Source organism: Erithacus rubecula, assembly GCF_903797595.1.
Source record: "Erithacus rubecula genome assembly, chromosome: 1".
NCBI classification, from domain to species: domain Eukaryota; kingdom Metazoa; phylum Chordata; class Aves; order Passeriformes; family Muscicapidae; genus Erithacus; species Erithacus rubecula.
In genome coordinates, this window is record NC_136658.1 from 24969747 (window position 1) to 24994526 (window position 24780).

The 24780-nt window shown below is 36.7% G+C and overlaps 1 protein-coding gene across 1 annotated transcript in view; it reads right to left on the bottom strand.

Moving 5' to 3' along the window:
* The window catches only part of SPAG17 (sperm associated antigen 17), an 86172-nt gene that overhangs the window by 460 nt on the left and 60932 nt on the right, over positions 1-24780 (bottom strand). The window contains exons 24-45 of the mRNA XM_079316382.1: positions 24416-24627; positions 21991-22111; positions 19896-20212; positions 18508-18622; positions 17022-17218; positions 16590-16734; positions 15302-15456; positions 14706-14882; positions 13850-13971; positions 13541-13671; positions 11815-11942; positions 11260-11439; positions 9521-9634; positions 8039-8084; positions 6343-6439; positions 5848-5895; positions 4421-4523; positions 3698-3794; positions 2735-2830; positions 2453-2604; positions 1823-1989; positions 904-964 (exon numbers count right to left, since the gene is read on the bottom strand). Of these exons, the coding sequence (XP_079172508.1) occupies positions 904-964; positions 1823-1989; positions 2453-2604; positions 2735-2830; positions 3698-3794; positions 4421-4523; positions 5848-5895; positions 6343-6439; positions 8039-8084; positions 9521-9634; positions 11260-11439; positions 11815-11942; positions 13541-13671; positions 13850-13971; positions 14706-14882; positions 15302-15456; positions 16590-16734; positions 17022-17218; positions 18508-18622; positions 19896-20212; positions 21991-22111; positions 24416-24627 (2981 nt within the window). The remainder of the gene's footprint in view (positions 1-903; positions 965-1822; positions 1990-2452; positions 2605-2734; positions 2831-3697; positions 3795-4420; positions 4524-5847; positions 5896-6342; positions 6440-8038; positions 8085-9520; positions 9635-11259; positions 11440-11814; positions 11943-13540; positions 13672-13849; positions 13972-14705; positions 14883-15301; positions 15457-16589; positions 16735-17021; positions 17219-18507; positions 18623-19895; positions 20213-21990; positions 22112-24415; positions 24628-24780) is intronic.

Here is a 24780-nt window from a genome sequence, read left to right on the forward strand (position 1 = left end):
TAACACTGTGCTTTAACTTCTGGCTATCTCTGAAGTGGTCAAGAAGTGGGACTAGAGGGCCATTGCAGGTCCCTTCCAAATGAAATAAAATACTCTGTTCTAAAAAGAACATTAAGGTGGGGGAGGTACAAAATGGGCAGATGTGAGGAGAAAAGAGAATGGAAATTATTCCAGCCATCTAGATGGATTTCTGCAAGGCATTTGACATTGTCCCCTACACCATCCTTCTCTCTCAACTGGGGCCTTTAAAGATTCCTTCCAACCCACACTATTCTATGATTTTCAGTACCGAGTTGTGGCTAAGGCTCTGGACCAGCACTATTTATTCAGAGATAACATGCAGGTGAAAAGAGAGATTGAACGCAGGCAGAAAGCATGAAAGCTTCCTACTTAGTGGGATAATTTAATGTGCTATGGTGCTTTGCTACATAAAAAACTTTAGGTGGAAAACAGTTGAAAGCAGGAGAAGAAAGGATTGAAGCAATAGTTTACTTGGTTCAAATCCTGAAGGTATCAGGACAGGAAGTTAAGTCTAGGCATAGGACAGAACAGATATAACAAACACCCTAAGCAGAAGGGAAGACTCAGAGGCAGTGGTAAAGTAATCCTGTTTGCTTTGAAAAAGCTCTCTATAACTCACTGCTTCACCTGCTGCTTTCCACTGAACTTTACATTTTTATCCCTCTGCATCCTGGCACAGACTGAGACTCAAGTGCATGAAGTGCTTAGCCGATGGTGGTAGAGGGATGGTGGAAGACAGGATAACTTCAAATAACTTTAAACAAAACTGTATACCCTGGCAGCTCTATTCCCAGACAGCTGCTGTCCCAGAAAGGTGCCCTAGCTAGCCTGAGGGCCAGCTGAGTCTAGAAAAAAACCCAAAAGCTCTCCTGTGTGACCTACAGGTCCTGGCATGTACATCACTCTCAGTCCTGTGTATGGAGGTGGCTGCTTCACCCGAAACCTGTCAGAAAGAGAAGAGAATCAGTTTGCCAGAAACTGTTTCAGGCAGGAGAAATCACATCTAGGAAACAGACTGCCTGCTCTTCCTCTGCTTTTTTAAATGACAGCAGAATTTCTTAGCTCATCCTTTCCATCATAAGGTACAAGTTGGACTATAGCAGTATTCCTGGGCTTCTTGCCAAGGCTTAGATTTCTAACACAAAAACCCCAAAGGAACAAGTGAATGGGTAAGCCTTCAAAGAGCTTGCTAACACAACAGAATGTGAAATAGCAGCATTTTAAACCTACATGCTCAAAGGAAGCTGAAGTATGAACAGCATCTTGGCAAACACCTGTGTGTTACTGACCCAAAAGTCCATAATAATCTTTATTTAATGTCCTTTGGTGTGATTCTATTGCAGAAGGCATGATACTGGCATGAATTTTGTGCAAATAATCTCTAATTAAATGGTACCAACTAAAGCAGAAGTTTTGCTTCCTTGTTTCTTACTGATTGTTTCCCATCTGCGATTCAGTACTTCTGTGAATAAAACTTCCTACTGTTTAGATTTGTAAAGGTCATTTGATCAGATATGACCTTTACTTTTGCATTACTCTGGAACTGATCTTGTGGATTTCATTCCCCCTGAAGAACAGTTTACCAGCATGGCCTTGCACCAGAAGCTGATAAAGACAAGGCAATAGAAGAGGCATTCCTAGGATATGGCTCCTCCTTATGGAAAGCTCTGGCAGACCTATAAACTGGCTGTCAGAATTCCTGCACTTTATCTGGGGTGGTGGCTCCAGAGAAACTGTACTTGATTTTTGTCAGGATCTCTTTGGAGAGATAAAAACCAGGGTACTAAGAATTTAAACTAACCTTGAAAAGTTCACACCAACATTCTTCATGATTACAGTAGTTGCATAGGTGCAGCCTTCCTTTAGCACTCCAAATGTCACCCTGAGTGGGATGAGATGGAAGCCGGTAAGATCCTGTCTTGTTGCAAGAGAAGATGTGCTGAGCTTTCCTGAAGCAGGATCTTCTATCTTTGCAGGCAAAATATGAGACAAAGATACAGTTGGTGGCCATTAAGTCAGATAGACAATTACTTAACATATATTTGACCTCTGTCCACTCACCCTGAAGAATTACAAAAAAGGCATCCTAATTTGAGTAAAAACTGAAGCAGCACTTGAATAGTGTCTGAAAATGTATACTGGTTTGAGTTTACAGATGTATTAAGCTGTTGAGGTGTCTTAGGGAAAATGGGGAAAGCTCTGCTCTTTGGAAACAGAGCTTTCATGTAGGTGTCTGATGCAGAATGAATTTTTCCTAGCAGATGAGAGGAAAGGTACTTCTAGAATTTCCCATAAGCATAAATAAAGTGCAACAGCCATGTTATAGTAAACAGATTCAAAACACCTTCCAGTATTGCTCCAGGGTGAAGATTTTATGGAAAAGAGATGACTCAGAGGGCGTGAATATTGACAAGAAAGGTATTATTTTTACCTTTTTATTTGGTATGGTGTTTGGTTTTTTCTCCTGAAGGTATGATGGTAATATTACTTTCTTTTTTCTTGTCTGTCCTGTAACATCTACCATCAGACTTGGAACTTTATGTTGAAAGGGAGTCTCTTCTGCTCTTTCTGCAATGTTTAAGTCTGGAAGGGAAAAAATTTCCAAAAGCATGAAAAAGTGACAGGTGGATTAAAATTTGTATTGCAAATATTGTGTCAAAAGTTATTAAAAGATACCAAGCTGCTCCACCTACATTCTGGAAGGCAGGTGTACCTGTTGTGCTGCTGGAACCATCATCTTGTTTGGAAGGATCCTGCAGTGGAAGGCCAGATGAAAGTGACGAATCACTTGCGGTATCAAATTCAGCTGCTAAAGGGAAAAGAATGGAATACTGAGTTAAGTGTTTTTTATGATCACCATTGTTCTCATAAACATGTGAAACAAAATCAGTCTTTGGCACTTCAATTTAGACAATCTTGAATAGTTGTCTATGTAACCATGAGAAGCTGGGAAAATCCTGGGTGTGGCATTTTGCTCTACTGGGCCACAGGGATCTCAAAAATGCCTGTTGTATGATTGGTCATTTCTTGTTCTCTGGCTAACTGAACTCAAAGCCATAAAGGACTAAAAGACAATCCAGGACAGGTCTTATGGTGATTGAAAATGAAGATAATATGGGAATTAGTGGGGGTCTGATAAAGCCCCACAGAGGACTGTTTTCCTGATATGAATTTTTGCTGTATATGATTTTTAACCTCACTATATGATTTCAGTAACTTGTCAGGGCTGCTTTTTAAACAGAACTAAGTATTTCTCTCAGTTCTGAAAAGCTCAAGCCTGAGATAATGATTCCCTCTTTCACTGCTTCCCGTCATGGAGTCACTGCTTTCCTCCTATATCCTCCAGTCTATCCTTAGCCTGCATGTTTCCTATTCCATATTGCTTTTGCACCAGTTCCCTCTTACCATGGAGTTTCAGAAATAAATCTCCCATATTTTTCCTAGTCATACGAATTGTTTTCTAAACTTGTCCTCCTTGGTTCTTGCTCATTCACCCCTAACAGTTATTTATTCCATTCAAGTTTTTCTTGAGCATTTTTCATCTATCCACTCTTCATTCATAGCCCAATTCTTCAGCTTAGCATCCAAAGCTGATGGTTCTTCCACATTCAGTAATGTCTGCAAAGGCTTCTTCCTCCTGAAGAAGGTACAAACTGGATGCCAGACAGGAGATTACCTCCACTGGGTTCTCTTAACATCCATAGAGGGAAAGTCATATTTTCTTCTTTTTGAAGTGGAGGAAGTTCCTTAGACATTGCTTCCAAATCAGGAAACTAGAGAAAGGAAGAAAGAGGGCTTAGGTTTACTCCTGGGAAAACCAGCCAGCAGACACCCTCCTCCCTTGCAAAAAAAAAAAAAAAAAAAAAAAAAAAAAAAAAAAAAAAAAAAAAAAAAAAAAAAAAAGGAATGCAAAGGAAACAAATAAGCAGAACCAAAGTAGTGACTATAAAAGAGATGTAAGTAGTCACATCCAATTGCAAACTACATTTCTGAGTAGGCTTTATGCATTTACAGCATTTACCAGGTCAGATTACAGTAGGAAAGCCCCCAAGATCACCTCTAAATTACGAATGTTTGTTTTACTTATTCACTTTCTAATAAGCAAAGAGAGGGGTTTGAGGGGTAAGTAAAAAAACCTGAGGTTGAGCTTTGCTCTGAATCAGGCTCTCTCCAGAGTTTATGTAAGGAATTTTAGAGATTGTACTCAGTGAATATATACTATCTTCAAGATAGGATTTCCCTTACAAGGGCATATAATTTTCAGTATTAATTCTGCCATAGCTGTCCTTTATAATGGTTTGTTGAGATAGAGGCTGAGATATGAAGCCAAAATTGTCTTTGGGAGTATGGGAGATACTAGCTGGCCTAACAAAACTCATACAATTTTCCACTGCATTACCTTTTCTTGGACAAAGTCTTTGCTGAATTCAGATTCAAAATATGGAGCAAATATTCTGTTTTTTATTGCCATAAATGTAGTCTTCTGTTCATCCAGTTCTTTCCTAGAGATGTTTTTCACATTGTTGGTAATGAAAAGAAAGAAAAATGCATTATACATGAGTTCACCCTGTTTTTCAGTATTATGCATCAAGAAATGGATTTGGTGAAGGCAAGTGGCATTTTTTTCCCTGGTTCATCACATGAAGTAATATTCTTATAATTGGCAATTTTCTTAGAGTTGGATTAAGAATTGACTGGTCTGATCAGAATGCACATGGACAATGAGTCACCTGCTATGAAGAGTTCCTCCTCAGAACATATTCCATTTCTCTAAACCTCATGAAACATGTCTGGGACTGCCACTGGTGTCTTTCCAACCTTCCAACAAACACTTCAAGCTAAGAATTGGTATTCCATATGCATTGCTAAAACACAAAACTCATCTAATTTCCTTATTTTATCACAGAAAGACTTGATGGCTCTGTGGATACAGAAGAAGATGTTCAAACTTCTGAAGGTAAGGCTGACCAGAGTAAAGATCAGTCATGTTTTCAGCTTGATTTAGCCCAGTTTTACACTACTAGAGTTTCACTGACTTGCAGGGTCTAATATCAGCTATGAAATGATCACTCTTAAAACTGAGAGTTTTAACACTGCTTTTAGAGCCAGAATTGCACATGATGTTCTTGGGCGGTGGCTGCTCAGATTTATATATTTGAAGCATTTTTTAAAATAGGATCCAAAACAGTGTGAAATACTATAGTAAAATCTGTGAAACTCTAAGAGGTTTTTCTATCTCATGCAAGTTAGAATGTAATTAAGAAGCAATATAGAAAGCCTCACATGGGGTGCTGTGTCCATTTTTGAACTGTCTGGTGCACAAAAGAGCCATGAAGATGATTAAGGTTTTTGGAAGACCTTTCATGTGAGGAGAGGTTGAGAGAGCTGAGACAGTTTTGCCTAAAGAAGCTTTGAAGCACTACCATGTGAGACATATCTGGGCTTCTATTTGAAAAAATCAGCTTTCATTTGTGGAATACCTGAATCTTAACCTAAAGCATCAGCATTTGAAAATATTAACATACAGTATTTTTCACACTAGTGACAGAACCAGAAATGAAACATAGGGATTCTGACTGCAGCCTTGTTTTGCACGGTGTAAGTTAACAGTAATGCTGTTAACTTAGGTTTTTGGGGGGGGGGGGGGGGGGGGGAGAACAGAAAGACACTCAAACCATTTATTCAGCATTTCTGTTGAGCAGAAAATACCCATTATATGCAGACAAGCCATCGGACAATCACCCAAGACCTGGTGAAATCAATAACATTCTTTACAAAAGTAGATTAAGATGGCGCATAAAATAATGGTCCTACTAATATTATTACCTGTTCTGTTCTAGTTTGCTTTGCCACTTGGATGTTACTTCTTCTGGACTGAATCACCCGGAAGAGAAAAAGAGAGAATGGTGGGAATAAGAAAACTAAGAGTCTTTTATAAATACAAAAATATTTACAAGATAACCGTGGAAAGAAAATGCTTTTTATGAGAGTATGTTATGTAAACACCTTAGGTGACTCCTGACTCGAACTTGTATGGTTTGCACAAAACTGTTTGCTCATATCTGCATTTTTATTAGATCATTAAATCCAAGAAACGTCCAAAGTCCTTTCCCAATAAGCTTTGAATTCTCTTTCAGATAAGGAAAGAGAGGCATAGAGGGACAAAATAACCACAGGACAAGACGTTAAAACACTGCCATATGTATCTAGGGACTTAGGTCTCAGTCCTTAATGACAGTAAAGCACAGTGCCTTCCCTCTGTGCTTGGCTTCAGCCTTTGTGTTATTTACATTTGCACCAGTCCTTGCTGCTCTGTCCTACCTCTGCTGCTGGTCCTCTCCTTGTGCAGTGCTTGTCTTCTCTGTGTGACCCTGGGCAGGAGGAGCCACTGCCTGTTCATACAGCTCACGCACATGGGCTGCAAGGTGAAGGGTATTACTGAATGGGTGTGCTCTGCTAAGCAGTGTTAGGTGTTATGAAGAAAAAACATCATTTTTAATGCATCTTTCTGCCACGTATGGAAACCTAACAGAGTCGTTGTTACTGTGAGGGAAAAGGCAGAGGGAACTTAATTCCAAACTCAAGATTAGAACATAAACAGATAAGAAATGGAATTCAATATTGAAAGGACAAGAAGGAGATCAAGTGCACGCTCCCACCCTGTATTTCCAGATGTATCTTTACATTCTTTCAAGATACAAATACCTGTGAGTGGGAAAAGTTGCTGATATTCAGACACTTCCTAGCTGGGGTGCTCTGAGGTCTCTATACAGCTGAAGAAAATAATGTGGGCTTTCAGGGACCCTTATTACATTTAACTTGCTTAAGCTTGCTTGTGCTTAATTGAGGCTGTAAAACAGCCATAACTAACATTCTCATGGAAGGAACTACTAGTTCAATATGTATAATGGAGAAATGCCAGTCTTTTCACATTTAATATTGTGACCAGTTCTGGGGCTTTACTAAAGAGTTACCCCGTCCTCTGACATATTTTATAAAGTGTGTTGTTTACTTTATACCTTGAAGCTAAATCCTGGCTCCAAGGAAATTTCCTTGGCTGAAAACAATTTTCTGTGGCAAAATTTAGGAGATTTGAGTATTTGAGAGACATGGTCCTATTAGACTATATCTCTTAGTGTTCTAGGAATTACATAAGTTCAAACTTCAAAATGTGGTTTTTTTTGGTCAACTTTTTTGCCATAAAATATGATTTTATTTTTCAGCATTTTCTATTTTTACCTATTTCAAAGAGCTGTTCTTTCCCACAATCTTCTTCATTAGCAATATTACATTTAAGTTATGGCTTCATTTAAAAGGAAACTGTTCTGCCAGCATTTGTTGCAGCAGTTTCAGTTTACTTTGCACAGTATGAGGTTTTTTGACATGTAGAAATACTCTTGACAAGATATGAAGGGCAGAAAAATAACACTTTAAAGATGAGCATCACTATGGGATAGATGGTAATGGATTTTTCTATGGAAAAGGCTTATGGGTTTTTGTAAAGAAACAGACATCTTAATTTTAGTTTGTACATATTGAAAACATTAATTGATGTTAATAAATATCTTGTGAAACCTTTAAAAGAAATTCATGATACTTTGCTCCATCTTTTCCCTTAGGTAGGTGAATGTAACCCCAACACGTGATGGAGTGAGATTAGATTTTGAAGTGTAATAAATAACCAGGATTTACTTAGTTGCTTTGAAAAACTTGTCTGAAAAGTTGTTACTTGCATAAAAGTAGCCAAGTGTTGTCATAGTTTTTATACCTAAGAAAACTCATTACATGTGGAAATGTGAGTCAAAATGTCAAATACACATGCCTAAAACCAGGAATTATTTTTCAGAGGTACTGGACCATTGGTCCTAACAAGTTCTAATCACCTGTGAAAGTCACAGATGTCCATAGGGCATAAATGAATTCACCTTTATATTCCCTCTTTAAAAACATTACAATACTTTTAAACTTATTATGATACCTTAAATTTAAAAAATACAGGTAATTAATTTTTTATTACCTCTATCACTGAGCTTTTCAGTTGACTTCTGCCAGTCAGGGAAGGACTGCAATGAAGAAGGAATAACTGTGACTAAATGAGAAATAAAATTCACAACAACAGCATCTTTTTAAAAGGATTTATATTGTAAACAAGTACTATGTTGTTACCCCCATTCTTGTAATCACATTGTCAGGTATTTCAGTACATTAGAAAAATATAAGCTGAGAAAAAATGAAATGAAGTATAATTTCCCTGTTCTAAATAGGTATTTGTTTCCTTCTTGATGACCCACTTTACAGATAGCTTTGTATTTTATATGGTTACTTTTTATTAGCTCAACCAAGCCAATTCCTAATCAAACACAAATCCTTCTGCAAAAAACTTGAACAAGATATATTGCATTAAACTTATATTCCCAACAAGTCAAATGGGAAATGTATTCAGGAATTTGCAGGCTCTGTTACTGAGATCTCATGTGGCTTACAGTAAAGTGAATGAGGGTTAAGAGGCTCTAAACTAAAGTGTTTCCTTTATTCTCATGCTGTCTCTGAAGCAATTAACTGTAAAACAGAGTTCCTGTGACCAGGCAGTCTGGGTTGTAATACAGCTATTGGAGACTTGGGAGCAATGTGACACTGATTCTTGGGTCACAGCAGGTGCACACTGTGACTGCTGCTCACAGAAGAGTTGTCCAGTGTGAAATCTGTAACTGGAAATGTGCTGAATGTAGCCAGGACAATCAACAATAATTAGTCACTAGACAAGTTCACTGGATCTGAACAGCATGTGAGATTAAGCACCTGGGTCTCATCAAAGTAAATAAATGTCTACCTAGAGGATAGATGCACATGGAGTTACTGACAGATCATTTCTTTGTCCCTCTTTCCAGAAAGCTGTGATCCTAGGGGAACTATTTACCCTTCCCATTATCTATTCGTCTCCTTTTTCATTTTGTGCTCCAATTATCCATGAAAATTTGCAGATTATATTAAAAAAAAAAAAAAAAAAATAAAAGAAAGAAAATAAAAAGCTGCTCAGCAGTAATAACAATATTTCTCCAGGCTGTTTTTGTATTATCCCAAATGCAGGGTTTAAATTCTTACTATGGAGGTGGCTGTGGTTGCAATAAAAGTCTCTCATGTGCAATGACAATATTTTCATGGAAAATTGGAACTATTTTCATCCTGATGTTGGGGATATTAAAAAAAGTGAATTACTGGAAAGTAATTTTGGTCTGTGTGTTTGGGAACATATCACTCAGTACAGCCAAACTCTTGAACTGTTTAGAACATTGATTCCCAAAATGGCAGCAGTGCCCAGCTGAATTCAGACCAGCTGAAGGCTGAGCGTGGCTCTGCTTTACCATTAATCTGCACCAGAATTGGCACTGTGTTACTCTTTTGCTGATTTATTAATTGATAAGGTGTTTCAAGGCTCTCACTTCCAATGCAATACAAGGGTTTTGTTGAAAGAAGAAGTTAAAATTTAGATTTTTCTCACAGTAATCAGTTCAAGGAGACTTGCAGCAATCTCCTTTTCCTCTTCTGTTCTTGGTTCTTTCACATTCATTTCTTCCAGCTCATTTTCCTGCTTTAAGATGTTGTCTATATATTCCTGGTGGAACAATGAAAAAGAAAAAGAAAGATGCAGATGTAGGCTTAAAATAGATATTCACATTGACATAATCATACCAGCTGCTACAGAACAGTTTTCTTTTCCGACATTTCTTTCAATCAGTTGGATGAAAAAAAGGGTTTTAAACAAACCACTGCCAGAAAGCTACATGCAGTACAGAATTTACTAACAGATGGGTTTGCAGAAGCAATCTGTTTCCAGTGTTAGTTCTTTTTCACTTTTTTATATCTCTTAATCTTATAGGAGATGGAGAAAGGAAGAATAATATTTTCTTTAGATCTCGATTTTGCTCTGACAAAGTAAAGGTGTGGCGAAAGATTTAAGATACTTAATTCTGAAAAAAAATTAATTAACTAAATATTGATGTATGAGCAATGAGGGTATTTTCACTGCACATTTATGCAATTATTACAACTGTTTTTTCAGTGCTAATAATTGCAGCTCTTCCTTCCCAATGTAACAAACAGCATTAATCTTTCTCTAAAATCAACAATAGATCTGGGTGAGGGAGAGACTTCCCTTACCACATTGGTGTGGAACTTTTATAGTGTTGCCCTTGAAAGATCAATATGCAAATCAAAGAATAATTTTTATATATTTATAAACTGAAAAACTGGTAACATTTCATACTGATAGACTTGCATATCCCAAACATATCTGGGCTGGACAGCTGCCAGTGTTTTTCTATTGCAAGCAGGTTTTCTTTTAAATGTAATGTGGGGGAAAAAAAAATTAATTGGCTACAATATGCTACTACCTTCACAAATTTCACATGCTGTTAACTTTCGAATTCAGTCTGCAATGCCATTATCAAAATAAGTTAAATGAATAAATTAAAGGACACCTATATTTTGTTATTCTCTAATTCTTAAGTAATAATGGGGTTTTGACTCTAAAACCTCTTCTAAGAGCATCTTCACAATCTGAATTAAATAAATGAATGTTTTACACCAACACTGAGAAGTGCAAAGCTGCTCACTTTTGGACTCCATCTCAGAACACTGGCACAGGAGGAACAGCTTGCTACCTGCTATGAACCAGTCACTAATGAGGGATGACCACAAACTTTGTCAGAAGGCTACACAACTATCTCCTAGACGTGGATACCGTAACAAAACTCAGACTGGAACCTGGAAATAATCTACATTGATTTATGAAGACAAATACATAACCAAGACCAGAGTGTGTCTCAGTGACCAAGTAAACTGTAGAATTATGGTGAGCTAGAAATTCTTGTTCAGCTTCACAGATTTAAATTCTTAAGACTTTTTGAAGGAAAACAAAGTCTAAGTAAAATAAAAGCTAAGTAACAGATATCAATATTGACAGCAAGGAAATTGTGTGTTAGAGTACCATCTGTGATGTGTACTGGACTGGATCTCATGTATTTGCTCAAAAAGCTAGGTTTCAGAAGAGGTAAGTGAAACAATTAAACTTTTTCAGAAAAAGCACTTACAGCACCTGTCTATGTATGAAATAATTGTTCTTCAAATGTAGTAGATTTCCTCCTCTTAGGTATATAGTACACATTTATCAAACCAAATTTGTATAGTTGTCTGTTCTCTATTGCTTACTGGAAGGATCAATAAATGTGGTTGAGCTACCTTGAGGGAAAGCTGCAGTTTTTCTCTTAGATCATCAGAGAGTGTCTTATACTGGAATAGCTGACGGATTTGCAGTTTTTTGGGACATTTTCGCACAGAGCCTGGCATGGACAAATGTGCTGATCCAATGCTGAGACCCTTCCAAACAGACCTTCCAGCTGGGGCATCTGTGATCTTCCCCTGAACAGAGAGGAGCAAATAAAAAGAGAAAGAGGATACTTACATCAATGAAAAATGCAGCTGTTGGCAATGTGCCTCAGATGAAAAGCATGTGCTCTCCTTCTAGAATCATAGACTTAGACAATAAAGCCAGTAAATTCCTGGGAACAACTTATTTATCCTAAAAAATCTGGTAAGATGAACTCCCCTTAAAACTGCTGAATACTCTCACTAAGTGTAAAAGAACGGGACCATACATTCCCTGACACAGCCTACCCTTTGCTTGGTCTGCTTAATAAACTGAATTTAACATTCACATTGTTTAGGGTTTCATTTTCCCACAGAGACAAACATCTATTGCTTTAACATGAAAAGACTGTTTCGAAACAATTATACCTCAGGAAGAGAAGATTCATCCTGAGTCTCTGATTGAAGATATGGAGGAACAATACTCTCTGGTTCTTTCTTCATTACCCAGGGGGATTCTTCAGCCATAGGGTGGAGGATAGTAATACTTAAAATACCTGGTTTAAAGGCACATTTTGCTAAGAATGAGTTCAAATTAAAAAAATAAATAAATGGACAAGTGTCTCAAGTGCAGAAAAACCCCATTTATTTATCTACATAAAATCTTATTACTAATAGATAAAACTCCACATATCCATGGCTACAGATAATAACAGATCACTGAGTTGGTTATAGAATAGTTGTACAAGTTCAGATTTCTCAATGCATTTTTACCAATAAACTGCTTATGCTACTTGCTTTGATTCTTGGTTAACAGCTCAGTTGTAGAGTGTGAGGAGTAGCCCAAACAAGGAAGAGCAGAGCATTGACTCATGGGTACTGAATACTGATTTCAGAAGGAGTACAACATATTCAGAACATGCATAATTCTTCACTGTGTTTTATACTTCATAACCTGATCACCGGATGGATTCCATTAGAGATGATTTATTTGTATTGTCTGCATAGATTTTAATGTTTTTCAAAATATTTTTTCCAGCCTAATCCAAAAATTACTTATTCTACTATGATCTACCCCACAGGTGACCTTGAAAATGGATATCACCACTTTGTACTTTGTCACAATGATGTAAAATTGTGAAGATTTATGGTCAAGGCAAATAGAGCCAGTACTGTGAAAGGTGGAACAGGAAGTGTGGAAAATCAGTGCTACCATTACAAACAATTGCTGGTTATAAGTAAATTTTCTTGACTGGGATTTTGACTGGGTATGTATGATCTTCATCTTTCTGATCTTTTCACCTTCTGCATTTTTCTGGCTCCCTCCATGTCCCTTCATTTTTTCTTTTTTCCATGGCAAAATTATTTCATTTGATTTCTACAGTGGAGAACTGGTCATTTTTGTGAATACCAGTACATTTAAAAATGTGCAACACCTTGTAAGGGTAGTAAGTGGGAAAGCTGTTTTATGTCACATGTTTTTTGACATAACTCTATGAGAAAAATATTTTAGTACTGTATAGCTTGAAACAAACTTCCTTTATCACCCCTCATATCCAGGGAAACCATACTTTCCTCTCTTTTAAAGATATTTTGTTACCATCTATCTGTTGCACCAGTGTCTTTTATAGAAACACAGCAAGTCCAACTAACTTTATAATGACAACCAGCAATTTCAGGACACAACTTCTTATGTTACTGCTACAAGGTGGTTGGTACCATGTAGTATTGGCAATTCCAGTCATGTTTTTTCAGCTTTTTAATATGTATCCTTTTAAACAGACAGGCTAAGGGTCAACATCAGGGCATCACTGTCCTCATTGCTATATCAGTAATGGAGTGTGACACATTCCATTTTTTATGATAAACACAATGAATATATTTTATTTTTGTTTTATATTTTTAACATATTTTTATTTTATTTGTGTGACTGATAAAGATATGCTGTTTGTTTATTCACTTATCCCTTAAAAGTGCCCTTCAGTTAATTCTCTGCTTCTCAGAGTTTTCCCCCAAACTCCTTTCTTTCACTCCTGGAAGTGTGGAACCTTTTTTACTAGGGTAAAAACATTTTCTGACCAAATAAGAGTTTTGAAACTTTGCAGTTTTTTCCATTAATATAGAAAGAATGTCTGTCAGAAAAGAAGTTGTCTACCTGGTTGCTCTTGTACAGGATCCTGCAAGACTACAGTGGCAGGATCACTGCAGGCCTCAGCCACATACTTGTGGACATCTTCTTTTCGCAGGAGCTCCGTTCCAGAACCATCTGCAGAGATGATGAAAAACCTGCACAGCCAAACACACACATGGGGCTGTATCAAGGAAGCAGCACTCCAACAGCACGTGATGGCATCAAATGTGCAAATAGAATACTGAACAAAGGGAGCACAAATTTATGATCCCTGTAGAAATACTGTGTAGTGAAGAAAAGGAAGCATTAACCTACAAATACAAGGCAGTTTACCTGGGGACATGCTCATCATAAGTGACAGGTTTGTTAACCTCATCTGCTGCTGAACTTGTGTCCTCCTTGTCATCAGAGCCAATGCTGGGAATGTACACATCTGTGCTGCCATCAGCCAGGACCTAGAGCAAAAATTATGCGAAATTACTTGAATTAAACGATCCTTTTAAAACAGTGACTTGCTGGTGAACTTTAACATACCTAGCCAAATGAAAGAGACAGAAAAAAACATTTCATGCTGAGCAAATTTTTTTCACAGGAAAAAGAAATAAAGAGGAAAACTAAAAGACTGTAAACCCCCCAAAACATTTCTAGAAAGACATGTTGTAGCATAAATACTAACATCATATGCTGATATTTAATAAATGCCCAACTCAAGACAGACATTGATGTATACCTACTGAGTGAATTTCTACAGTATTTTCCTTCTTGAAAATACTATGTGCTTATTAAGTAATGTGACATTAACATATTCAAACAAGATAACTAACAATGACCTAAAAAGGAATAATACTTTTCAAGATGCAATCTAAATAGAGGTGATTCAGGACAGTCCATGAACTACATCTGACACGCACAGTTTTTAATCCTCACTTGCAGAGCTGATTTTTTGCTATAGTACAAATAATGCTAATTAAGGGAACTTTACAGGTGAGCTAAACTGTATGTCATGTGTTCTGCTTCAGTCTCTCTAAAAAGGGATAAATATATATAAAAAAGGATATCCATCAGTCAAAAAGATATCAGAGACCTGATTCTGGCTACTATAAATATTACAAGGTTACAATTTGATTTTGAGAGAAGTTTACAAGATAAAATTAGAATGCAGAAACTTGCTTTCTTCCATATATTTTACCTTGAAAGTATTTCCTTTAGGATCCATCATCTCACAAATAGTGCTGGAAGTATGCTTCATAATGTATCTCCCTGCTTGTTTCTCCTCTTTCTTGCTAGTGAAATCATAAACTTCATGGCTATAAACTGCTGAGCAATCTTCATCAAAGAAAAGAAAGCCTCCCTTGCTGGGTAAAACCTATGACACAAACAAAGGGAAAAGCAAAAAGGGAAGAGATTCAATCCTCAAAGGTGAAAACTTTAATTTCAAGATAAAAATGAAGAAGAGATACAAATTAAGAGGACAGCTTTCAGACATTCAATACTGAAACATCTAGTTCAGAGGAATCAAAGGGAGAGAAAGAAGGAAGATGAGGTCCAAGAGGTAGGTTGATCTGAATCTCAGTAATATTTAACTTCAGGAAATGTAAGACTGATATAGATATAATGTGTATTTGTGAGTAAGTATCTAAACATTGGCAGAGTATGAAAGAGATGGAATAATAGGATTAATGAAGACTATAGAGAAGGGAGGTAATTAAATGAGAGCTGCTAATGGCAGGGAACTTGGAACACAAAGATTAAATGTCACTGTCACAAACAAAGAATAATTTCAACCTGATATGTTCCTCGTGGCTTTGCTAGAATAGATGTCCCATCTCCAAAGATAGTACAACAGCTACCATCCTCACAATTTGTTATAACAGTAGCAAACTCAGGATTCTCTACTCGTGTACCTTTTAGCTTCTTTGTGGTGGCTTCTGAGAGTTCACCTAAGAATTAATACAGGACAATGAGACAGGAGCACCATGAATCATGGAAATTTATGATTCAATTTCCTTTTTCTCTCATAGTGCTGGATCTTTATCTCCTCAGTACAAGACCTTCATAAACATCATAGCATCCTTTATCACATATTTTTATGTTGTATAAACAATACACAAACTTTGAAGTTCTGGACTGTGAATTCAATATAGAAAAACCCAATAGCAATATCTGTAACCATCTGTAGCTGTCCAGGAAAGTACACTCTAATGTATCAAGTATGGTACTAACAATAATGATCTGGACATCTGTAATATACAAGTTGGATCCCTGAAATTCTTTGTGCCTGTAATGCAGGCTCTAAAATGTGAAGAAATTCCTATTCAGCAACACAAATACTGGAAAACAAACGAAACAGGTATGTTAATCTGGGTATTGTCTTTTCATTGAAGAGACAGATCAGTTCAAGGACCTCTTGACTTTTAAAATCCCACAGGGGGATGTTCCTGAACATTTTCTGCTAACTCAATAATGGTCTTTTCCTACACTGTGTTTGAACAGTCCAGACACACACAGAGTATATGTCCCCTTCATTTTAATTAAGGAGGACAGGACTTGTCTTGCAAATGAAGCAGTCATACAGAATACAACACCAGCCAGAAGAATGACCTCTAGCCATACTTATTTCAGGCAAATATAAGTTTCACTTTTCTTGGCAGGACATTTTCCACAGCCATATTCAGATATTCAGTATCTCCAAGGTTGGTGAATCCATGGCTTCACTGGGAAATATAAGGATGCCTTGGTCCTTACATACCTCTTCAGTTAAAACTCAAGGCATCTTCCTTGTTATTATTAGGGCAGGTGGAGAGAGGGCAAAGAACACACTAAAACTCTGGCACTGTGGTCTCATGGTGAAGAAGGGCCATATAGGTATGAAAGAAGGAAATTTAATTACTTGCAACAGTATATTTTTTGCACTGAATATACTGCTGAAAGAAGGCAAACAAACCAAACCTAGACTACACTAGTGGATCTGTTATCTAGGCTACTGGTATAAGCCACCTTTAGTATATATTTTGACAACTTTCTACTTCACAAGTTATGTCAAGTGCAAGAAAAATAAGTGCTTCCCTTTCACCTGTTTCCACACTACCCTCTGGTACAGAAAGATCTTCACATTTTTCATAAAAAGTCGTGATCCTGGTACCATCAGCATGCTCAACTACTCTGTTACCACCCGGCTTCTCAACAATTACCACTTCATCTTCTCGTACAGTCATAATCTGAAAGAATGAAGAACTCATTTATGTTGGCACTATAATACTTGTGACAGCAGCAACAATATAAGGCATCAAGACTGAAGCACTCAGGAAGCTTGACTACCACATCTACATCTACTTCAGAGACAGAGGAACCATATTTTCTTCAAAATCTAAAGCTCCTTCATCTCAAACAGTGCAATAAAACAACCTTTAGGATCTTTTTAAAGAGCAAATCCTACAATGTATGTGATGGCAGCCCTGTCTTGTAGCTTATAGACAGTGCTATAGTAACCCAAAAGCAGTAATACCGTTCCATCAGATGGGTTCGTGGCCTGATACATTAAGAGTGGCTTCAGATCCATTTTTTTTGCACCCTCTGTGCCCACTTGAATGCCTAATGGAGTTGTTGTTATCCAGGTTCCTGCCTTAGTTTGTGTAGAATTGGCCTTTTCAAACTCTCCATCCTTGGGTGAGTATAATGGAACGTTCTTGTCACTGACTTTTCCTGCAGAAATAAACATTTCTGTATCAGACTTGTCTCTAAGACAAAAGTCAAAATCAGTAAAACGCAGGGTTTGCAAACATTGTTTTTGACAGAATAGCAAAATGAACAGGCTAGAAGAAAATTACAACTCCTTCTACTCAAAGACATGCTCCTGAACTAGCCTTATCTAATGTGCTTCCTTACAGAAAAAGTAAATAGCATGCTAATGCCATCAGTCCTATGGTGCATCAGAAGAAAAGGATGAAGATCTCATTATGAAAGGCAATTGGAGAGATCTTATTAAGAATGTTATAGAGAACTCTTGTCTCTAATATTCAGGAAAAATAACAGACTAAGTGTATGCAAAAGACAAGAACATAGTCCAGAGAGCAGGCTGAAAGAGCAAATATCTAGCCAAAAAGCACCCTGAAACTAAAATAGCTTAAACTCATCACTAGAAATTTGTCAAGAATAAGCAGAGGAGAAGAAAGGTGGGGAAGGTGAAAAAGTGATCATAAATAAAGCACAAGGAATAAAGGACATACACTGGTCACAGATACTAAGAATTCATATTGGAAAATGGTTTGTAAGAGTTGTTCTCAAACATCTTTGCAGCTATTTAAAGGAATATACTAAGGAAAAGGACTGAGCTTCACTCAAAAAGTCTCTTTTTGAGACATCTTTCTGTTTGGCAGCAATTTTTATTCACCAATTTCCAATAAATTGTACGTCAGTACGACAGGTCAGAATTATTCTGTGTACAAAGTAATACTGATAGTGATCTTGGACTACACTCTAAGCAAACGTTATATGGTTCTTTCTCAGTAAAAATAAAAATACAGTAAGAATGTCTACATTACCACCAACGACAAGTCCACACAACCAATTGACAGTGACCAATAGTAGGAGCCTTGGAATACACAGAGTGAGAAAGAAAAATATATCCTCTGTGAGAGAAGCATTTCTTAATACAAAGACTAAAAACTGTAAGACAAAAGTAAAAATTTAACACTACTGTAGTTACAAGATTTCTTTTAAAAAAGACTTCACGTTCACTCTAATACCAACGAAGCTCTTACACAACTTTTACTTATTAGAATCCTACCACATTACACAACTTTTACTTATTAGAATCCTACCACATTAGAAGAATAAGAAATTTGGAGTAGGAGAGAAATTATTTGCTATGAAGGTAATGTAGCAACATGCAGCAGCTGAGTACAGAATTTTCAGACTAAAGAAATATGCTCTTTATTAAGTATCATCAGCCCTACTAGCTTCATATCTGTCCAAAACACAAGACATGTTACCTTTCCTAGTGCTGGTCTCAGGTAAAAGCTCTCGTTCTGATAAATGCTGTTTACCTGGTGGTAGGACAGGACCAGAATCAGGGCTCCTACTCACTGTGCCATCAGCAAATAGGATCTACAGAAATCAAGGACATACTAGAGGTTAAAATCAATTCAAACACCACTAGAAAGTCCTAAAAGAAGGTGCCAGAAATGTGACAATTATTAGAATACTGTGGGTGATGGAGAGAAAAAAAGTAAAATCTCTCAGAATGAATATAAGGAATAAAGAAACTATCTTAAAGATAATTAATAGAACAGACTACTTCAGTTGGAAGGGATCTACAATGACCACCTGATCCAACTGCCTCACCACCGACCAAGTCAAAGCATCTTGTCAATAGCATTGACGAAATGCCTCATAAACACTGTAAATTTTTGATGATTCATAGACATTAAGTAAATACTAAGAACAATAGTTCTTAGTTCTTAGAAACATAATCTGTTTAAACAGAAATGGCTGTAAAACCATTTTAGGCTCATAAGATCTACATTTTTCCATCAGGAAATAGTATGTTATAAATATATAGGCATACAGCAGTTAGTTTCCCTGCATATTTCTGAAATGGATATATTTCTCAGGAATTCTGGCTAAATGCTTTAACATCTAGTGTGATGAAAAATGTAAAGACCTTACACTAGACATTGTGGTCTACTTAGGAAAAATAAATTCAGGAAATAGGGAATTATTTAGACAGATTCTGAGTCAAATTAGAGGACTCCTCTTATTATCTCTTTGCTAGCTATACACAGAGTCTTAGTTAAAAAAAAAAAGTTGCTTGTAGATTGATTACAGTATTTGCAAAGATAGTGTATACAACCCAAATTGTACCAAAATTCTAGACAATCTAAATATGTGTAAACAAAGCAGGTACTTAGGAATATACAGACTTTTTTTCCTGAAAATTTAGGATACATGAAAGTGTCTGCAGGACTGAAGAACAGATCTTTTCTGGACCCCATAGGAGTGTTTAAACTGAAAAAAAATATATGAATGCTTTCATATTGCCAAAAATACTCAAAGCTGAATTAATCCACACTTCAGAAGCTTAAGTTTAGGAATGCAGTTCTCCAAACAATATTCAGCTATTTCCTAATCACAAAGTTGCCTAAAATCTTCTCGTGCCTGAAATTTTCACACTTAAATCTCCCTAAGTTCTGACTCTGAACAAAGCCAAGAGTGTTTTAGTCCTGACATGGCTGCATAATTCAGTATTAGTTAACTACTTCATCTACAAATTGGACACTTCTTGATCTCAGCAGACAAAAACAAGTTTAAGTATAATCACCTTCCATTATAACAAACTGCACTAAATTGTACTGCTTGCAATGAATTCTACTAAACATACCTGTGTAGATCCATCCATTAGGTACTTTATGACAGTTCCATGACTAGTGATGACTCTTGACACCTCTTGTTCTGTTTGCCTTGCTGGAGGTGAATTAAGATGAAAGTTCTTTACCTTTTGGGGATAACTCTGTCTAACCAGAATTTTCAGAGTAGGCTGCTCAGCCTGTTCACTTTTGGTGTCTTCGTGCTTTATTTCACCTTCTGTAACCTCCTCTCCACTTTTCATAATCTCTTCCTCCTCTTCACATTGCATAACCTCACTTTCCTCTACCATCTTTTTCTCTCCTTTTGTGGCAGTGGCTTCACCTTTCAAATCTGAAAGCAAACTTTGAATTACTTAATACTGCATAGCACACATTCAAACAGCGCTACACACCCAGCATCGTCATGTTGACAGAAGATAGGCAGCTTCAGCTGAGTAAGACTAATCCTCCTTGGCTGAATCTATAGTCCACAGAGTAAAAGCCTCTGATTTTAGAGCAAAGTTCAAAACAGCTACCTACTAAGAAACTCTGCATCCTCTTGTGAAGGTGGCTGTCTTTCCAAATGAAAACAAGGCAAATTTGAAGATGGGTTTATTATGGATGCCAAATTTTGGAAGACTAACATCAGGTGAGAGGAATTCCCCAACTGCCCATAAAGGTGAAAACAAAATCCTGAGTTTCACCAAGCTTGAAATTGTATAGAAACCCAAGTACTATATTTTGTCTGCTTGAGCAAGTAAGCTTCTTAGATTTAATGATGGCAGTGTTTTGAGTATAATAAAAGGGGTATAATTATGGTAATTTTATTGAGAGACTCCATGTAAGTGTCTGTAATTGCTCTGTTCACCTCAACTACTCAGCATTTCAACTTATGCTTCTTGCCAAACTATGTATGTTTGAGAACACTCTGCATGTTTTTTATTTCATACCAGATTAATCAGAGTGCATTTACTGGGCTGTACAGATTTGTTGTACATAGGCATTAAATGACATCTGTACATGGCTGTTTTTAAAACTAACTAGATGACAACACAATTCACATTTGTCTGCTTCAAAACCTAACAGCATGACTAAAAAAACCCAAGATTTACTACAATTTACAACATGCAAAGATGAACCTAACACTGATTTTCAAAAACACTGGAAAAATAATTATTGCAGGCACAGAAGCTTTTAGTCTTCTAGAGCAAATCCAATGACAAGGGCAGAAAGGCTTATCGTGTTTTATCTGTATGTACTAGATGGCACAAACCAAATGACTTCTGGGAAATAATTCCTCTTTGAAACTGATTGCATCTTTTAGAAAAGCAACAAAAAAACCCGATTGTAAGAGTAGCAGAGACTCCATCACAGCCTTGGTTAATTTTGTTAATAATTTTTACCATTTGCCAGTGCAACATTCTTACCAAACAAGTATAACTTCAGCCTAGTAAAAAGTCCTAGTTTTCAGTTTCAAGCCTCAGAAAACATTAATACCTTTGTATACTGTGTTTACAAGCTATCACCAAAATTCTGTTTCCTTGTACTTCCAGGCTGGCACCAGTCATTCCTCTGACCTTTTCTTTGGTAATTAAATCTAGTTCTCTGGTGAAAAGAGCACACTAAAAGATACATCATCTGATATATCAGAATGCTTTAATCATTCTTGTAATTCTTCCCTGAATCTTTCAAATTATTAGCATTTTGTCTTCGGGACTTAAATGCATACACTTTCAAAGGCAGTGTAGATACAGGTAATGAACCATCTGCCCACTATCACTCAAGATTCCTCAATATATAGGTATTTATTTAATGAGTTTGCTTGTTTTTCTTTGGTATTCCAATCTACATGCATATTCAAATGATTATCCAAGGGTTTTTAAGGGTTACTACTTCCTTGCCCTCAATCTTTTATGTTCAACAACTTGCGAATCTAGATTTTATATTTGTTTGAACAAAACCATATTATTCATATTGCAAATACTATTAAATAGACGTTATGACAGACTTAGCATTCTGACATGTTAAAAACATTAGAGTTACATCTAAACCTACCAATGATGAAATAATTTTCTTCTGTAGTCTTAGCTTCTTTTAAATTCCTTACTTTTCAGTGTCTCAAAAACTAACCTTGAAATCTTTCACCAAGGAAAGTTAATACAAGTCCATTGGGACAGGAGACATTCAAACTCGGAAAAGCAGGAGCATCTGACATCTCTTGTGTTTGGGGAACTGGTTCTTCCATTTCCATCTACAGAAGAAAGAATTAATTAAGTTCTATTCCACGTTTTAAAATAATAAAGAAAAGATTAGAGTACAGATTTAGTCTGTACAGATTCTGTGTTAACAATACTTTTTTTTTTAAATGCTATTTACCACTCATATTTAAACTTTCCACAGTTCATAGATTCAAAGTGGAAAAATTAATTATTTTCTTTGATTATGCTATCTTCTTTCATTTACCTTGAAGAATCATCTCTTCAAAAACCTATGTAACAATGAACTACACTATGCCAGTAGTCATAAGATGAAAAATGTTTTGGGTTGCAGACATGGATAACAGAGAGAACTTGTCCTGGTATTATGCCATATTCTTCCTTTTTAGGAATAGAAATATTGGGTGGAAATGGCAGATATTTAGCCACTTGTTTTTCAGCATAAAGATGCTGTACAGTTAATTTACATAATATTACTGGTAATTAAGGCTACTCTCAGTACACTAAGATTGTAGTCACAGCAACATGAGGTAGAAGTCACAGAATAGGGCAGAAGTAACTCTCAGTTGTCATCTATTTCTTCCTGTCTAATGGTATAAAAAAATAGTCAAGTATAACTATACTGTTAGCAAAAAATTCTAATGTAACATATTCTAAAATTTTCCAGGGCTGGAAGTTTCCAGCCCTAATCCAGGGCTTTACCTCGATTAACCTTATTGATATTTTCCCACTGATTGATTTGAATCACTATACTGCAGAAAATTAGTTTACATCTAAATACTTCTGATGATGATACAAGCTTACATAAGAGATGATGGGGTTTTTTTAGGTTTTACAGAAGGCTATTCTGTCTCTCAACTCAAGATCAAACAAACCCAAACCAATTGTTTTAAATCTTTCCCACTGGCTTAAGTTTTCTAGACCTGTAATCTTTCTCCAGGCTTTCCTTAAAACTTTCAGTGTAGCCCATATTTTTCTTGCAGTGCAGTATCCATAACTGGACACAATACTCCAACTGAGACTCTACCAGCCCTAAAAGAAAAATAACTTCACATATTTAGCAGGCTATACTCCTCTGTATTCACATCTCAGTGGTCTTTGCCCTTCTCACAGGAAGATGGCATTGTTGACTTACAGATAGCTTGTGATCCATGACAACTCTCTATAGAACTGTCACTGACACAATTGTTATCCATTCTGTAGGTATATACTGATATGTAGAATTCTTATTCTTACTGAATTCCATCCTATTTTACCGACCACGTCCATGGGAATTTGTCAAGCTCGATTTGCAGACTCACACAGACAGGTGCTGTATCCACTAATATGGATACTCTCTACCCAAAGTAATTCCAAACCAGAGAGTTAAAAGCCTTTTGGTTTAGAAGTCATCCTGACAGATTTTTAATTGTAGACATATTTTTCTTTAGGGTTCATTTGTGCCACACAATTGCTGTACATTATGCTGAGTGCTGTTTGGCAACTTCCTACACCACTTTCCATGATGAAATTAGTTAAGGAGCCCTTTTTTGTGGATATGCACAGAATCTGTTTTGCAACAGCCACAGTGTTACTTCAACCGCAAGGTACTAAAAGCTGCTTCAGAACAGAAATTCAGAATGTGCTTTCCAAAGATCCATTCATTCTTTCCAAAGACCTGCACTGTGATAGAAGTATTTCAGTTAAAGGCAAAAGTAACTTCCTCAAGTTGCTGGTCCTTAGCTTATTATCAGCTGGAAGGACCAAATTACAGAGCAAGATTCTGCAAAATTGTCTTCAGTAATTTGCTGGTTGGTTAGACGGGTTTTGGGAAGCACAAAATATTCTACTTAGATAAACTAAAAATTTAGCAGTTCTGTAACTGAGATATTAACAATCATAGAATGGTTCAGGTTGGAAGAGACCTTAAAGATTATTTTGTCCCTGTCCATGGACAGGGACAGTTTCCACTAGACCAGGGTGCTCAAAGCCCCATCCAACCTGGCCTCGAACACTGCTAAGAATGGGGCATCCACAGCTTCTTTGGGCATCTGTTCCAGTGCCTCCACCACCTTCACAGTAAAAAATTTCTCCATAATATTTACAAAAGCATGCGGGCCATGGCAGACTTGCTGCTTTACATCACAGAGTCATAAAGACTAAGTTTATTAACAGCTGCCAATACATACATCTGAGAACAACTAAAAGAGTAAAACATATCCTTAAGAGCACCAAAAATTGTTAGGAATTTGTAAAGGCACAGCTCAAAGCCCTCTGAAAAGAACGTATTCTCTTACAGAAGTTCATACATTTGAATTGTTTGTTTGTTTCTTTGGATTGGATATTGTCTCTTCTCTGACCTTTTCTTCTTCTTGATGTACTTCATCAGGTGATGAAATGGTTAATTTGCCACGGTTTCCTTTGCCAGAAGCTTTTCCTGATTTTTTTGTCTCAGACTTATCTTTTTTCCCCGGAGCTGGTGTAGCAGGAGCAACTGTTGCCGGAATTACGGTCGGAAGATGAACAGAAGGGATGTTCAGAATTCTTGCTAAGACGAGACGTGTTTCATCATCTAAGGAAGGGAAAAGCAGTATTTTCAATGTAATTAAGTTTCATAAATGTAGATGGCCACATTTTATTTTTTAAAAATATTTTGCACACTAGATTTTACCTTAGAAATAATAACCTCAGTGGGGGAGTTTGTTATTTCAGATAGAGGGACTAA